This window comes from Phodopus roborovskii, unplaced genomic scaffold (genome assembly GCF_943737965.1).
Source record: "Phodopus roborovskii unplaced genomic scaffold, PHOROB, whole genome shotgun sequence".
Classification (NCBI taxonomy): Eukaryota; Metazoa; Chordata; class Mammalia; order Rodentia; family Cricetidae; genus Phodopus; species Phodopus roborovskii.
In genome coordinates, this window is record NW_026125397.1 from 8800346 (window position 1) to 8819070 (window position 18725).

Below are 18725 nucleotides of genomic sequence, written 5' to 3' on the forward strand. Positions count from 1 at the left end.
ATTCATCCACACATCCCTGCATTAAATACATATATTTATGACCATTTGGTACTTTGAATGTTTAGCCATCCTATTTTCCTCTTGGCATCTGGTCTCTGTGGCTTAATTTAATGGTTTCCTATGGGTTAGAAACCTCCACAATTCAGTCTTAAAGTGCATTTTGATAATATTCTCTTGATCTCCCTTCACTGATTTTTTACATATTCAATTTTTACTATCAAAAATGGATCATTGGGTTATCTTAACAAAATCTTAGATATGATCATAGATAAGAATATCCTATTTCAGTAAACATGACTGAGTATTATAGTATTATTTGGAACAGAAGTAAAAATTAAAGCAAAGGAAAAGCAACACACCCCAGATAAACCTGGTATTTTTCATAGAGAAAGCAATATTTTTACAAATTCCTTCAAAAACTTCAGTAAAGCTTTTTGTCTTACTACATTAGCTTATGATATCTTACATTCAAAACCAGTATTTATAAGTGATGATTTAATATTAAATGTGTACCTATTGGCTTCTTTATCTTGTTTTTTTATATTAACATTTTGTTTTTGCTTTAGGTTAGCTTTAATTGTAGGAAGAACTATGTGATTTAGATTTTAGCAATGTCAAAATCAGTTAGGGGGAAAAACAAAGATTAATGCATGAAATGGTAGACTTAGTAATCTTATTGAAGAACAATAAAAATAAGCATAGGTAGTGGTTCTTTTCTAATTTTCTGACCTCTACGGTTACTTTAAATAAAACATGTACATCTAAAGATTCAAAGTAAACATCAACTTTGATCATATGTGAGTATCAAGAGCTACACTAACAGCTGGCCTAGCAAGACCACATACCAATGCAACAGTGGCACAAAGGTCATGGTAGGAACTATCTACTTCTGCTTAGATTTAAGAGACCTACTTAACTCTACATGATGAAGCTCATAACTGGTACTAATATTGAAACCAAGAAGCTTTGGCTAGACAGATCAAGGCCTTAAGAAAGAGCCTACCATTATTTTTTCTACTAAATGGTTATAGTATTAAACTGGCTACTAATGACTTAATTGTTATAACCATAGATTGTTGTATCTCTTAACCCTCATCAGAAACCTCTCTAGCTTCTTTTTGTAATGAATGCTAACTAAAACAGAGATCTTTAACTGGTCAAGGTACAGAGAATAAGTAACTTCAGAATACAGAGACAACTATGTCACACCCCTCCTTCCAAGGCTCAAAGGTCACTGAGAAAGAAGGAGTAAAATAGATGATAAGAACTAAAGGTGGTGAACACTGACTATAAGGAAACAGAGTTTCTTGTATGTAACACAGATGTTGCACATATGAACTTAGTGATTGTGATAGCATGCATTAGACTTGTATAAGCTCAAGCCAGATATAATCTCACATGGAAAGGATGGGCGAGTACTAAGTCTCATGCTAAGGAGCTATTGGCAAATTAGGGGGAGAGAAAAACAATTTTCTTTATGGGTGCGGCTCCTGATAAGGCAACCATGCTCCACTGAAGGGCCATACACCCAAGAGTATATGGCCAGCACACACTGGATTTGATGGGTTTTAAAATTACAAGGACATAAGCTTGGGTAGGTGAGGAGATGGGGTATGGATCTCAGAGGAGTTTGAGGAGAAGATGAACTTAATCAAAGTAGCTTGTATGACATTTTCAGTGAAAAGGAAAGTCTGATAATATCAAATATTCACAAGAGTGTTGGAAGGGAAAAATGATCTACAATGTTGCTTTTCTAAAAGCATTTAAAGAAACTTATCAGCATTATAAAATGGAAATGGATTTGTTTTGGCCATTCTATTTTCAGTACTCGGGATTGAATTAGGACCTTGTACATGATAAACAAACACTCCAGCACTGAACTTCATCCCAGCCCCTGGACCAGCAGGTCTACTTTGAAACTTACCATATTATTGTGTGTGTGGCACAAACCTGAAACCTCAGCATTGCAGAGACTGAGGTAAGAGAATTGTAGATGAGTGGGTATAAAATATACAAAACAAAAAATGAAATGTGTTAGTGTGTGTCATCTAGAATACACATTAGATCTTTGTCATAGAAAAAAGAAAGAAAATGTGAAACAATTTTGTTAAGAGTATTTTTTATATCAATATAGTGTGTCCATTCAATAGTATGGAAGATGCAGCCTTTCAAAAAGAATTATGTGAGTATGTGTGGGTGTATAATGATCCTTAAAACTTTCCCATGAAGAAGTAAGACACACTGTGGTGGTTTGCATGAGAATAGTCCCCATAGGCTCATATTTGAAAGCTTGTTCCTCATTTGGTGGAATTGTTTGAGAAAGGTTGGGGAGCAGCCTTGTTGGAGGATGTGCATCACTTGGGGTCAACTTAGAGATTTCAAAAGCCCATGCCATTCCCAGTGTCTCTTACTCTCTGCTTAGTGGCTGTGTCTCAGCCACTAAGGGCTCTCGGCTTCTGCTCCAGTACTATGACTGATATGCTTGCCCATTCTGATGGTCATGGACTCTAACCCTCTGGACTTTAAGTGCTAAACAAACTATTTCTACTGTATGTTGTCTTGGTGTCTTATCACAACAATTGGAAAGTAACTAAGGCAGTTACCATACAGAGGATGATGTAGATACAGTAATTTGGCAGGACAGAGATTGGGAACTAGGTAGGAAAGAATATACTAGTAAATGTTGGCTGTATTTACGACAGGAACTACAAATCCATAGAGAAGTAATTGTCAGCTTCAAAAACATGAAACTAAAACTTCCTATTTTGCATTTGGTTGTCCTAGTTAAATTTTTCTCAGTGTGCATTGCTGTCTTTTGGTTTTTAAGAAAGCATGTTTAAGTTCTAGGAAGACCGTCATCTTGGTAGTACCTGCCAACTTGAGGACTGCTATTTGTATTATTCCCTGTACCAGGAGTGATCGGGTCAGGGGAAAATATGCTCCTCAGAAAAGAGCCAGATTGCCTTCATTGGACTGCGCCTGACCCTCTCATGGGTTGTTGTAGGACCTGTGCCAAGAGCAACCAGATGAAGAGTTGTCATCTTGTCCTCCACTGACCTTCTTCTGGAAAGAATACGAAGGGAAGGAGGACAGAGATTTCTGAACTTGTGGTGCTATGGAAATGAGCAAGTACTGGACATATTAATGGTTCACTCCAATGCATATAAAGGCTTTTATAGGCAGCCCAATTAAACCACCACCATAATCCATAGGCAGCCACTACCATAGCACAGATTATGCTGAAATAAGCATATCATTTTGCTAAAGGTGCTGCACTTTATGATTCAAGCCAAAGACCCACATTACAAAAAAACAAAGCATAAACCAGCCCAGCAAAGCACATCTCTAAAACATCAATATGCTCATTCATGCCACTAATATATTATGATTTTCAATTTCGGTCTCTCAAATATACTTTCAAAGTAGTTGAATTTTCTTCTCCATCAATCACAGCTCATCATTCCTTTAACACTTCTGCTGTTTACAGTGCTGGTACTAAAATAAAGTCATTGAATGGTTACCAAAGCCTCCTTTGTGAAATAGATCTAGTCTGGTGTTAAGGGCACTGTCTGTGTGGATCCCTGGGATGAAGGGTTTGCTCTATCACTGAGAACCAGGAGGTCTTCATATGTTAAGGTGATCAAACTGTAAACATTTCATTTCTTACTCTCATGACTGGATTTCATTGTTTTATACAACACAAGATTCAAATTCTCTAGCAAGCAAGGTACTCATGTATAGTTAAAAAAAAAAAAAAAAGAAAAAGAAAAAAAAGAGCTGTTCATTTAAAGGGTATCACTGAGTTTATACCATTTTCTGCATTTTTATGAAAAAGAATGTTTGAAAAATTCCATTGGTTTTTTTAGAAGAAATAGTAACTTCACCATTATGCTCAAAGTCTATTTCAAGACTATTATCTCGATCCGTTGCCTTCTGACTAGAAAATATAAAATCCAAAATTAATGCCAATATTTAGATTTTTATGTTTTAGCTATTTGACTCTGGCTTCTTAATTATCCCTTCTGACAATGCTCACTTATTGCTCAGTCATCTATGGAACACCGTGAAGTAAGGTGAACATCCTGTAGCTTTGGCAATAGATCGGGGTATGAAACAGTTGAGCACAGTGAAGTACAGGTTCTGGGATGGAAGTCACAAGGAGAAAGGTGAGGACCCGCAGTGTTGGCTTGAAGTGGAAGGTATGTGAGGGAACCATAGCTCTGCCATGATAGAGAATTCATGTGGTCCAGCTTGAATTATAGCATGCTGGAGACAACAGAATCATTGATGGTGGAAAGGAGTACGTATGTAAGGCTTCTGACTTTTGGAGAGCAAGAGGACAGAGGCTGCATGGTATGGGCCTGCCTTTTCCTTTCTGTGCAAAGACAACAGTAACAGTAGGCACTCTTCTCCATCTTCTTTCTGAAGGCTGCATCCACCAAGCTTCAAGATCTCTTTCTCTCTCTCTATCCCTCTCTCTCCTGCTCTATCTCTCCTTTCTCCTCTCTCCTCTCTTCTCATCTTCCTCTCCTCTCTCTTCTCTCTGTCTCTGTATCTCTCTCTATCTGTCTCTCTCCCTACATAGTACACCATGTTCCATGCACAGCAGGATAAAGATGGAGCTCATCAGGTGAAGGGCAGTGAAGCAGGACACAGGCAGAGAGGGAGAACATGCCAGTGCAACTGCCTCTGTTGCTTGCAGTGATTCATATTCACTGAGCTGAAAGGAGACTCACTGGGCATGGTTGGAAACAACATCTACATTAGTGTCCTCCTCAGGTGTCCCATGTTCCTGGGACAGTGCCCGTGGATCCTCTACACCTGTTCTAGAGCAAAAGATAGTTTTTCATTTTGCTGATCTCTGAGACAGAATGTGCGAAAGTATCTGACATGAATTATTTAGGAACAAGCTTAGCTTGATGTTTGGGCCAAGATTTAGGGAGACACTTCCATGCAAAAACAGATTGTCTCCTCACTTGCTTAATTGACCACACATAATAACATAAACAACAGAAGCAATGGAAACTTCAGACTCAGAGTGCATTGCTCTTATTTATTTCAAAGGTTAAGTGATTTTGCAAAACAGTGAATAAGGGTTCAAAACTAAATAATGCCAAAAGAATTTGTAGTAAGCTAGTGTCTTAGATCTCTTAAAGTTCACCTTGCCCTAAAGTCATTTGCTTCAAATCCTTTGTGACTGTTCCTGCTATAATGTGCTTTTTAATACAACTAAACATACTTATAAAATTGTTTCTTGAGGCTTCCAATGTACAAGTAATTTCTACATGTCATTGTTCTTCTGTAAGGCCTTGCTGTCTTATATGCCTACACATATACCTTCTTTTAAAATAGCCAAATCTTTAGTTAAACCAATGCAAACATTTTTCATCGTTCTTGATCACTGGTTTATTTGTTTATTTCTTTTTGGGGGGTGTTGTTAATTTTGTGGTGTTGGAAGTTGAACACAGACTCTCATGTGCACTAACTAGGTAACACTTTATCACACAGGACAGAGGGCTATAAAATATGATTGTTAGTATTGTAAAATTTGAAATTGAAATATTGGCCTGAGAGGCTAGCACAAACCCTTAATAGTCTGATCTTCCTTTAATGATTTAAGGCCTGCAAAGATTTAGCTTACATTAACTCAAGTAATGAATCTGTTTGTCTTTAATCTTTTAGAACTTTCTTACCTTACCTATCTAGAAGAGAATTTTAAGAGAGAAGGGTAAATTAGTCACACTGATCTTAGCAGATGAAGTTGTTTTTTTTTCATAATTGATACAGACCAAGTTCTTCTATACACATAAAATGTACTGAATTAGATACACTAATTTCTAACTTATATGTTAGGTATATACCATCACGTGACTGTCTACAGTAGAACAATTTTATAGTCCCTCTGGTATATGAAACCTTCAAGAAATATACTTGCTGTGTTGTCAATCAATTGTCATGATAAGTCATAGAAAAAGCTGAGATCAGATCTTCTGCATGGTAGAGCACCCCTGTGCCACAATACTTCCTGAGTGAAGTAGAGAATATCAAATCAGTCTCATCACAATCTTAGTATAGTTTGTGGTTTTCTAATTTTTTCCCTGAAGATAAAAATGCATCTTTTAAATATAAGGTGTTTATTGGAGTTTTTATGCTATTTTGATATCCTATAGATTTGGAAGTATATATTTCTATCTATACCATCTATCATGTCTCTATCTATTTATGTATCTATCCATATCTATATCTAATAATCATTAATCCACATTAGGACTTCTTGAAATGAGTACAGTGATTGTTAGCTACAACTGCTATGTTCTTCCTGCTGCCTGACAGGAGGGGGAGGTATGTGTCTAGTGATGGCTTCTAGTGTTTAAGATGTGGAGGTAGAGATACTCTGTCTCCACCAAGACTGATAAAACTAAATGGCAAAACTTGGGCCCCATATTGTATTCCTGATTGAAAGCCTGTACACTTGTTTTGTGTTAGCCAGCAAGGACACTGAATTTGAAAGCCTTTACATAGGATAGGTTTCTCTGATTTCGTACAAGCACCACCATCCCTTGGGTTATCAACAAGTTGAAGGTATTTGTGTTTATCCCAATATGTCTAAACTGATTGGCAAGTTTCCTCCCATCTCCCAGAATCCGAGATTCTGGTTCTGAACACGGGACCGAGCCTGGGTCCAGGTCAGACATCCATTTGGATTGTCCCTGTCTCTGGTTAAGATGGCACTAATGAACTCCGTAAAGTTTCCTGATAAAACAAGGCAGAGATTTGCTAGCAAAGCCCCACTCTCAGGGAAGATTGTTCCCATGGCTATGACCTCCATGTTGCTACTGTTTTGCTGTTTCCCCCTAACATGGCTCCATCTCAGTTCTATTCTCTTGATTTTCACTGTTCAGATCCAAAACAGTGAACAAAACTCTGTACGAGAGATTAGCAACTTCAATCAGAAAAGATGAGACAGCTTGGTGGCCAGGAGATGCAGATTAATGTTTTCTACTTATTGCCAATTCTTTGTCAATGAAGCAGGTTTTGTTTGCCTTTCATACACGCCTATAGAAAAGCTGATGTAGGCAAATGGTGGTATGTGAGTTTAAAAAGGAGGTAACTTTAATAATGTAAGAGTTATTTAATCAAAATTCAACTCCTACATCATATTTAACAAGCCCATGATATTCCTATTTATTAACAAGGCTATAAAATATATAATGAAGTAAAATAAAAATCTTTGCCTAATATGAAATACTAACAGAGCCTAAAATGATAAGTATCATAAATGTACTATCTCCATTGTCTCAACATTTTTCTGAAACACTTGTGAATTCTGCATGCCTGAGTAACTGATGTCCCATAGTTCAGAAAGAAGGTATCGACTGGAGTGATAACTGCCTATTGGGGGAATATATTTTTCCCTGTTCCATATATTGCACAGTACTCCAACTCTGGGAATTCTCAGATTTATTAATATATTTATTATTCTTGAGCTTAGAATAATCCTTTTATTTCATGTCATCAATTTTAATATATAGAACAATGATTTATTTTCATAAGTAATTAAATTCACTTACCGTGGGCAAAGCCGACAATTAGAGGCAAATCAGGAAGTGAATAAAATTGAAAAGTAACTCCAGTGAGATGAGGTGCATAAAATCTTGGCGTTCACATAGTTTCCACATCATAAACCATCTCATTCTTTGCCATGTTCATATTCTACGAGGACCCCACTGACTATTTTATTGGCAGAGTTTCTTGTTCCTCTGTAAAGTGCTATTCACCTGGTGGCATTAATTCATCTTCTGACCCTTTCAGTCATCAGTTCGCCTCTCGCCTCAAATCTATCAACAAAATGGTGTTTATCTCCACATTCTACTAGTGCACTGTAGACTGCCTTCAAAGCTCCAACCATGTGCAAGGGCAAATTTACATTTAACAGGTATATATTCAAAAATTAAAAAGCAAAACAAATTGCCCCTAGCAAGTTCAGACTCCCTCAAGGCAAGGACAGCATAAAAATGGCAGGGGGCAGCAGTAAGTCATTTGTGACCAGAGCACAGGGACAAACTGAGCTGTACTGACTCGAATAAGCAACAAATTAGAAATATGGAGGGCATGCTGGTCCCACCATTTTTATTCCTTCTAACTCCAGGCGCCACAGAGAGAGAAATGACTAAATCTCTATTTTAATAGCTGCTGTCAAGAGTTTTGCTCTGTAGGGCCTATTTCAGCAGCTCCTCATGGTAATATATGGCATTTCCCTGATTAACGGCCATTTTATAACCTGTGTAATTGGCCACAAATCAGAAGAATGTCATAACGTAGCAAGAAAACATTCCCATCTCTGTCATGGCCTTGGCTTGGTTTTCTGTGGGAATTATTGCTTGAGTAGTTTGTGGGTTTTCATTACTTTAAATAATGAACTACCTGAAGTACAAAAAAAGACATTTAAACTAATGAACATTTCTGTCTCCTAACCCTTTCTACTACCTCAGTCCTCAGGTTTTCCAAATGAAATTGTGTCCTTTTATGTGCAATGTCAGGATTTAGGGGAACAAGGGTCAAAGACAGGCTTGGAAACAGTATAACATATGCACAGCTCTCAGTTTAGCAATGAAATCTGAAAGATCACCCCAAAATTCAGTACTCAAAATAGAAGTATTTTCATAGAATGCATATGTTTTTGGAGATGGGGGTCTCATGTAGTTTAGGCTGGCCTCCAACTTCCTATATAAGCATGTTTGACTTTGAACTTCTGATCTGCATGCTTCTACCTTTCCAGTGCTGAGATGACAGATATGCATAACCACATGCAGTGTATGACGATCTAGGAGCCAAATTCAGGGCGTCAAGCACATTAGGCAAGCAGTAGTTACCACTCACTAGTTACCCTGACATTTATAACATCAAAATTAATACAAAGAAAATTCATGAAGAATACAGCCAATGTTTGAATAAAGAGACAGTCTGGCGCTGTCATTGTACACGAACTTTTAATAAAACTCTAGCCTCTAGCATAGGGATTAGATAGGAAAGAGTGGTTGCAAAGGAATTGGGTCAACCTACTCGTGCAATAAGAAAACCGTCCATGAGCCTTTAACTGCTGCAGTGGGGATATCACCATCACAGATCTTTGTAACCAGGAACTTGTGGAATGCACAGTCCAAAGCATTTGTTATCAAAGTGAGTTATCATAGGGATGGCTCTTGTAATTTCTTATCAGTTGCTAAGTGAGTCCAAGATAGTTTACTTTAAGGCATGCATACTGAATCTCGACTGTTTCAAACTTCATGTTTTCTAATGCAAGTAAAACATAATTTAAAAATCCACCATCATTCATTTCTAATTTATTATTTACTTAAAATCAGTAGTTACTTCATAATTGAAGTAGGCTGTATGTTACACATTAAAACTTCAATGTTTAAAAAGACCTTATGTCTTTCTTGAGGAACATAAAGTCCGTGTCAGCAATGGTTTGACAGGTCTATGAAAAATTGACAGGCAGGTTAAGTGTGAATTAGGTATTCCATTGTTTATTAGAGAAGATATATCAGCAAAGATTGATTTTATTTTTTCAAACAGAGTCTCACAGTTATTTAAATATTGATTGAGTGAATGAGTAGAGAGCCAGAGATGGAAACTAGGATCTTGTGTACAGTAGCTGTGTCCTTCATCAGTGAGCCATGGCCCTGCTCAGGGACTTACATAGTTTGGCCTGATCTTCAACTTGCCATCCTCTTGTCCTTTGTATCCAGCATCCATAATGCTGCTGGACTAAACTGTGATGTTCTGTTATAAGGTGTATAGAGAAGAAATGCAGGAGAATGAGAAAACTTAAGGAGATTGCATATACTATGAACACATAGCACCTTGGGATGACAGTACACGTGAGGGTCCATGTGTAGCAATGTTTGGGAGACAGATGCAAGGCAGATGATACTAAAGCATGAGACTAGAGAAACAGGAAAAAAGTACCAAAACATAGATGATACTTGAATGAAATGATAGACACAATAGCTTACACTGATAGCAACCATGTTTACAAACACCAATAATATATCAGAGTAGAAATTTCTTTGTACACTTTTATGCACACATTTATATTTTCGATTAAGAAGACAATACATGACTATTCTGTAAATATTTAAAGACTTCAGAACCTGTTGACAAAACTGAAGATTTCAGTAACACATTTATGCCACATCTTCATAGCTCAGTTTTATTTTTTAAAACCATATCAAATGGAGTTTAAGGGCTTACAGCTTTATCACACTAAAAACTTCTGTTTTAGATAGGCAAAGCAATGCTGTAGAGACTAGACTATAATTATGAAATTTTGCTTGGTGAAGCTTGAAGACGAAATGTTGTCAGGTCTGTAAGAAAGGTCAGTTACATTATATATATAAGCCATGGCTCACCGTTGCATTTTTTAATAGTATGGTGTAGTCTCTTCCCATTATAATGCTATTAACCTTAACATAATAGAAACAATGGCCACACTAACCTTTCACATCATTTGCTAGCTTCTTGGCCTCATTAAGGATCCTGAAGCTTTTCTGAAGGGAGCCTTTGGCATCTTCCTTTAATAGGCCCCGAGGACTTGTTGCCTGTGGACAGAAGAAAAGGTGTCATGTATGAAGCCATAGAGTGGTAAACCACAGAAGGCAGCAGATATACAGAGCTCCCTTAAGGCCTCAGGATTTAGGGTTTCAGATTTTCGATATATATTTAATGAAGGCAAGCTGTTTACTATGAGGACTGAGAACTTTTGACAGTATGGTTAGGACAGGTAGACAAAGAGGTTGATGATGTGTTATGGATTCCACAAATGAATGCTGGAAATATTGCAGTGGCATCATCTCTCAGTAGCCAGGGATACATGTTAAGCAAATGAAGAACTAAAAACATCCATTGACTTTACCTCTTATCATATTTATTTTTACAGGATGAGCAGAAAGCCTTTCCTACATTCTCAGTGTTGAAATGGAAAGAAAACTAATCTCTTTTTAAACACATTTCTAAGTACCACTGCAAAACATGAACCTCTAATTGAAAATCTTCGAACCTAGGGATCTCTAGCCAATGTGTATTAGCTCAGGATTAGATATGAACAGAGTGACACAAAAATAATAGAACTGGAAAGGGATTGCTTAACTTTCTGTCTAGTTATCCATTTAAATAGCATTTGCTTTTTAGAAGCCATTGCATAATGCATATAAACCAAGAGATGAATCAAATAGGATCTTATGTGTATATTTTAAATAGGAAAATATTTCAGAGTACAAGGTTGGAGCATCTTAACTGGCTAGCTAAATTTATATATCCAAATTTGGTTTGTTATAGACATGACACTCTAAAAATGCACTTGCAGCATCCTAGTAAATACATAAATATTATTTTTGAGTTGTGTTGTTTCAGCACAAAACTAGGAAAGATGACAGAATGTGGTCATGCTGTGGCCAAATTCATTTTAATATGTTAATCCAAGTTTTGATTTAAGTACTTGACTGATCAAGAGTCAGATAAGTGATACAATATTAAGATATATAGTAAAGTATATGATAGAAACATAATACATAACACAAATAAAAATGGAAGAGGTTTACTGCTGTGGAATAATCCTCTTACACACTGTAAAGATTTGTCACTTGAATTGATTTAATAAAATGCTGATTAGTCAGTAGCTAGGCAGGAGGTGTAGGTGGGGCAACCAAACTAAGGATGATGGGAATGAGAAAGGCAAAGTCAGGGGATGCTGGCCAGACAGACACAGAGAAAGCAAGATGGGCAAGTCATACTGAAAAAAGGTATGGCCACTGGCGAGTGTGAATAAGGAATGTGGGGTAACTTAAAATGCAAGAGCTAGTTAATAATGAGCCTGAGATGTTGGTCAAGCATTTATAAGTAATATTAAGCCTCTGTGTGGTAATTTGGGAAGCAGCTGCCAGTATTTGGGACTGAGCAACTTCAAGATGGGAAACTTCTACCTACAGTTCACTGAAAAGCCAATCTTGGATTAGAATTACAAGAAATTTCTAGAAAGAGGGGATTATTGGATCCAGGTTTTATCTTTGGAACTGATATAGTAACACTGCTCAAGTATTATTTACCTTGGAAAAAAAGATGTGCAAAGCTCATTTGTATTTAGGGTAAAGAGAATGTGACAAATAATGTACAATGGAATTTATGTAGCTAAAAAGAAAAATGAGATCATGATATTTGTAAGAAAATCGATGGCCTAGGAAATCAATATGTTGAGTAAAATAAGCCAGACTTAGAGGAAAATATAACATGCTTTCTCTCATATGTGGAATATATACATGTATATATATATATATATATATATATATATATGTGTGTGTGTGTGTGTGTGTGTGTGTATACATACACAATATATATGGTACATAATATGCTTATACTATATATGTACAACATGTATAATATATATATATATATATATATATAGTGTGTGTGTGTGTGTGTGTTTGTGTGAGTGAGATGAAACTAGAGAGAAGGCCATAAAATAAACAATCTTAAAAGAAGAGACCAAGCAAGGAAAACAGGGGCTAGTGAAAGGTATATGGCATGGAGGACATGGGATTATTGGGGGAATAAAGGGACCAGCAAGAAAACCAGGAAAGGATGGGTCAGGGAAATACAAATGAACAAGAACAGAGTAGATATGAAAATACTACATTGAAACCAATTACTTTGCATACTAACTCAAAAATTGGTAAATAACCATGAAAAGGAGAAATAAGTGAGTCAGGGTAGGGTCTGCCAGTGTAGAAGAGAAGGAAGGTTATGAGCTGCAGGCCAGTCTGGGCCATATCTTTTTTCAAAAATTAAAATAACAATACAAATGAAAATGCAACAATAAACTGAATCCCATGTACTTGACTAAAATTCCACATGCTTTACTAAAAGAAAGCAAGCCTCAGGTTATTCAACCAGGTTCTATATTTATTATAATGTACATACCATTATTTGCCTGATTTCAAGTTTTCGGAATCTAAACAGATTAAAGACAGGATTTTACAAACAAAAACCACATGACAATTATCTAAGGAGACCTAAAAACAGCAGCAGTGACAGCTGACAATCTGTTTGACAATGGAAAGCAAGACAAGAAAGCTAAGCAGGAGAGAACATTTCTAGTCTTAGATTCCAAGACAAATGGTTCATGACCATATCTCCCTGGATGCACTTGATCTTGTTTAATTAATCTTCAAAGCTAAGCAGGCTTGTTTGGATGGGGACAATTTAGAGAAGGGTAAAGTGCATGGGGGCAGAATAGTTCTTGACAGAAGAGAATATTATTGCAGTAACATTAAGATGTAGCAGGTTGATAATGATGATCCTGAATCATTAAAATAATGCAGGTCATTCACAATTTAGATAAAACTTGGAAAACAAAGGAAACCAGTGAAAAATAAGAACATTTTTCTACACCCTTAGAGTCTGAGGGAGAGAGAGAAGGTGGGAGGAAGGGAGAGAGAAAGTATGTATGGAGGTTGAAGTACAACCTCTAGTGTCACAGATATCATCCCTAAGTGCTGTCAGCTTTTGTCTTTGAGATACAGTCTCCCAGTGGCTTTGAACTCCCAGAGTAGTGTTTGGCCAGTTGTCCAGATCCCTAGGAGTCAGTATCTGCTTCCTCAATAGTGGGAATACAAGCAACTATGCTTAGCTAATATTTTTAATGTGGATTCTAGGGACTCAGGTCCTTCTGTATAGACTGGGACAAGCTTAACATTTTGATATACATACAACTTTGAAACCATCATCACAATAACAGTGCCCAAAAATGCTGTTTTTTCATTTTATTATCTTCATATTCCATCCACCCATATCTTCTCCCAAATCTTCCCTCTATTTCTAAGCATTCATCTTTTTTCCTACATTATGTTTGCAACTTATACAATATTCTATAAATTTGATAAGTTCAGTACAGCCTTTTAAAAAATCTATTTTCTTACATTTGGATGCATTTGAACATTGCTCAGTGATGTATACCAATATCTGATTTCAACTGGTGGCCAGTTTCACTCCATGGATAAGCCTCAAACCATTTATTAGTTTATCATCTGATGGTTATTCTTTTTCTGCCCTGGTAATTCTAAAGAGAGTTTCTTTGATCATTCTTGTGTGATGTTTTATAATGTGTGTTTTCATTTTCCTAGGAGCAAATACCCTGAAATCAAAAGACTAGATCACCTGTAGGTATATGGTTGAGATTTTAAGATATTATCATCAGATCAACAAAGTATTTAAACTATTTTAAACCCCAATCAGTAGAATGTTCTATATCTATAATTCTTTCCAAAACACCCTCATGATTTTGAGAACTTTGACATCCTAATAAGTAGGCATTTTGCTTTTAGTTTCAAATTTTCTTTGATGCACCATGTTAAGCATCTTTTTTGTGTGTTTATTGATCATAAATAGTTCTTTTATATTATAAGTTCTTAATATTCTTATAGGTTTATAGTGTTTGTGGGTTACTTTTAGATTATGGTATAAGACATTTTTAACACAAATATCCAATTCTTATTTGTGCATTTATGGACTTGACATGAATTGCTTTTGTACATTGCACCATGTAGTCTTGATGTACCTCTGGACTCTTCTGTTTAGTTGCCTACTTGTCAATATTGACCAATACTATGTTAACTACACATCATATTTTTGTAGAAAACCTTGAAGCCTAATTAAGCAACTGTGTCATTGTTTTATTCCAAATGAATTTTTCAACAGCTGCATCAATTTCTAAAGAATAAAAGCTAGCCAGGTTTGATTAGGATTTCATTCAATGTATATCCCAATATTTCTAAAATTGTCAGCATACCAATATTGGATTTTCTGATCCATAGACATTGTATATCTCTTAATTACTCAGCTTTTCTTTATTTATTTAAAAAATATTCAGTTTTGGGGCATTTTAAACTTTTATAAATTTTATTTCTATTATCACTATTGATGCTATTGTCCATTTTAAATTCAACTCCCAATTCCTTGTTGACAAAATCTGCAAATGATTGATTTTGTATATTTTGCTACACTTTAATATTGATCTAATTTGTTATTAGTTCTAGTAACATTTTTAAGATATTTTAATGGCAATCACACTTAGACACATTGAGCATGATCGTACATTGCTTTCAGTGTGGTGGGTCACCTTTATTTCCTGTTTTCCTGCTTATTGGGTTGAGGTGTGCAGTACAGTGTTGAATGAAAGTAATGCAGGCAGACATCCCTCCCCTTTTCCTGAACTAGGAAGACAACTTTGAAACATTTTACTCTGAAATGTGATGCCGGTGGAAGGGTTTTCTTTAGTGCAACAGACCTTCTTAGGTGCAGGTAGAGAATGAGAATATTTTTTAAAAGTGACCTTGGATCCTGTTGCTTTTATTTCTTTAATTAATATTTAAAATATATTGTTTGATGGGAGGTGGGTGGGTGCATGGGAGATGGGAGGGAGCAGAACTGGAATTGGTATGTAAAATAAGATTGTTTTTAATTAAAACAAAAGAGAGAGAAAAAAATCAGTGGTTCTCAACCTCCTTAATGCTACAACCCTTTAATACATTTCCTTATCTTGTGGTGACCCCCCCCAACCATAAAATGATTTTCACTGCTACTTTGCAACTCTAATTTTGTTACTGTTATGAATCATAATGTAAATATTTTTTTGGAATAAAGGTTTGCCAAAGGGGTCACGACCCACGGGTTGAGAACCACTACTGTAAAGCTTTTAGATAGGAGCCAGGTGGGGCAACAATTTAATTTTAGCCATATAAGATGCATTCCAGACTTATAACCTCCAGAACCATGAAATAATAAACTGAGATTGTTTTAAGTAAAAAAAACTAAAAAAAAAACATATTGTTTGATTATCAAATTTACCTATTGTGTTCCTATAATTAATCACATGTATAATCTTTTTAATGAATGATTCCTATAATTAACTTGGAAACATTGTACGATCTTTCTAATCAATACTTGGCTTTGATATGTTACAATTTCATCAAGAAGTTTTACACATGCTTTCATGAAGAAAAATCAGTCTATACTTTCATTTTTATTTTATGACCTTGCCTGGTATTTGTATAAACTAATAGTAGATGGATAAAATGGTGTGTGGGTGTGTGTGTGTTAAACTTCAAACCTGATTTCCTTATGAATATAAAGCTTTTTTAATTATTTGTTTATCTGTAGGCGAATTTTACCAGTTTATAACTTGTAAAATAGTGTCTATTTCGGTTCCGGGCCCTGGCCAGAGATCTGCCTATCCCTGCCGGACTTTCCTGAGTCCCTGCGTGTGGGATCTTTGACCCCCATCACTGGTCATCTGCTGGAGGAGAGTCTGGGACTAGTTCCGGTTGAATCCCCCCCCCCCCCACACACACCCTTCCCTGGGAACTCCCTGGGTTGGCCCTGAATCTCACTTCCCACTGCGTCCTATCCCCAGCGTGTTCCTGGTGCTCTGATACATAACTCCCCCCATGAAGAACCTGCCCTCCCCCCTATCCTGTGCCCTACCCTGCCCACTGTCTCACCACTCTGGTTGAGCACTGGAACAGAATGCGGACCCAACAATCCCGCCACCTTCAGGGAACTTCCAGGAGCTGATCTGAGCACACTAGACACACCTACCCACACAGGACCATCCTGAGCCCCTGCCTACCAGATCTTTGACCCCCAATGCCGGGCTACTGCCTGAGGAGAGACCTCCTAGAGTGCTTTGACCACCCAGAGCTACAGATATCGAGCTTCTGACACACCTAAGCCTACTGGAGGAGTACCATGGAGAGAGAGAGACCCCACCTGCACCCACTGGAAGAAGCAATCCTAAAATGGCAATAGAATAAAGCACCTAACAATAGAAAGACAAGTATGATACCACCAGAATCTAGGGACTCTACACCAACTAGACCTGAACACACCAAGCAGATGAAGCAGAATAGAACGACTTAAAAAAAAACTTCATAAAAATGATAGAGACCTTCAAAGGCGAAGTGAGAAAATCCCTTAACGAATAGGAAGAAAAAACAAAAAATTGAAAGAAATGAACAAATCTCTTAAAGAAAGTAAGGAAAGACAAGAAAAACAAACAGGTGAAGGAAACAGTTCAAGACTTGAAAACTGAAATAGAGACAATAAAGAAAACATAATTGAAGCAATACAGGAAATAGAAAAATACAAATGATCAGGAACTACAGATGCAAGCATAACCAACAGAATTCAAGAGATGGAAGAGAGAATCTCAGGCATGGACGGTAAACTAAAGGAAGTAGATTCATCGACCAAACACAATCTTAAATCCAACAAATCCTTAACACAAAACATCCAGGAAATGTGGGACACTGTGAAAAGGCCAAACCTAAGAATAATAGGTATAGTGAAAGGCAAAGAAGCCCAGCTCAAAAGTGAACAAAACATATTCAAGAATATCATTGAGGAAACTTTACCAATTTGAAGAAGGATACTGAACACCAGATAGACTGTACCAAAGGAAGAAGACCCCCTTGACACATAATAATCAAAATACCTAACATACAGAATAAAGAAAGAATATTAAGAGCAGCAAAAAAAAAAAAAAAAAAAAAAAAAGAAAGAAAGAAAGAAAGAAAGAAAGAAAGAAAAGAAAAAGCCAGGTAACATATAAAGGCAGGCTTATCAAAATTACACCTGACTTCTCCATGGAAATTCTCAAGGCCAGAAGGTCCTGGATAGATGTTCTACAAGTAGTAAGAGTCCACAGATGCAAGCCCAGGCTACTATATCCAGAAGAACTTTCAATCAATATAGACAGTGAAAACAAGATATTTAATGACAAAGCCAGATTTTCACAATATGTATCTACAAATCCAGCCTTACAGAGAGTTCTGAAAGAAAAACTCCAACCCAAGGAAGTTAATTATGCTCACAGAGACATAGGCAATAGATAACCCCACTTCATCAGAACCCAAGGGTAAAGCAGGGAAAATATATTCACAATACCACTGCCAATAATTCTAAAATAAACGAGCATTGACAATCAATGGCCCTTAATTTCCCTCAACATTAATGGTCTTAACTCACCTATAAAAAGACACAGGCTAACAGAATGGATACAAAGACAGAATCCATCTTTCTGCTGCATACAAGAAACACATCTAAGCTTCAAAGACAGACATTACCTCAGGGTAAAGGGCTGGGAAAAGATCTTCTAATCAAATGGGCCCAAGAAGCAAGCAGGTGTGGCTATCCTAATATCTAACAAGTTAGACTTCAAACTAAAATCAATCAAAAGAGATGAAGGTGGTTATTTTGTATTCATCACAGGAGAAATCCATCAGCACAAAGTCTCAATTCTGAACATCTATGCCTCAAATACAAAGGCACCCACATTTGTAAAAGAAACGCTACTAAAACTCAAAGCTCACATAAAACCTCACACACTCATAGTGGGAGACTCAATACCTCACTCTCATCCCTAGACCAGGACTACCAGTCAGAAACTTAACAAAGAAACAAGAACTAACAGAAGTTATGTGTCAATTGGGTTTAACAGACATCTATAGAACATTTCATCCAAACACAAAAGAATATACCTTCTTCTCTGCTTCACATGGAACCTTCTCTAAAATCGATGGAACCTTCTTTAAAATCGACTACATACTAGGTGACATAACAAACCTCAATAGAAACAAAAAAATTGGAATAGCCCTTGTACCTTATCAGAC

General features: G+C 36.6%; 1 protein-coding gene across 1 annotated transcript in view; it reads right to left on the reverse strand.

Moving 5' to 3' along the window:
* Positions 1-18725, reverse strand: part of Lama2 (laminin subunit alpha 2) — a 564428-nt gene that overhangs the window by 70978 nt on the left and 474725 nt on the right. The window contains 1 exon segment of the mRNA XM_051175465.1: positions 10502-10604. Coding sequence (XP_051031422.1) covers positions 10502-10604 — 103 coding nt within the window.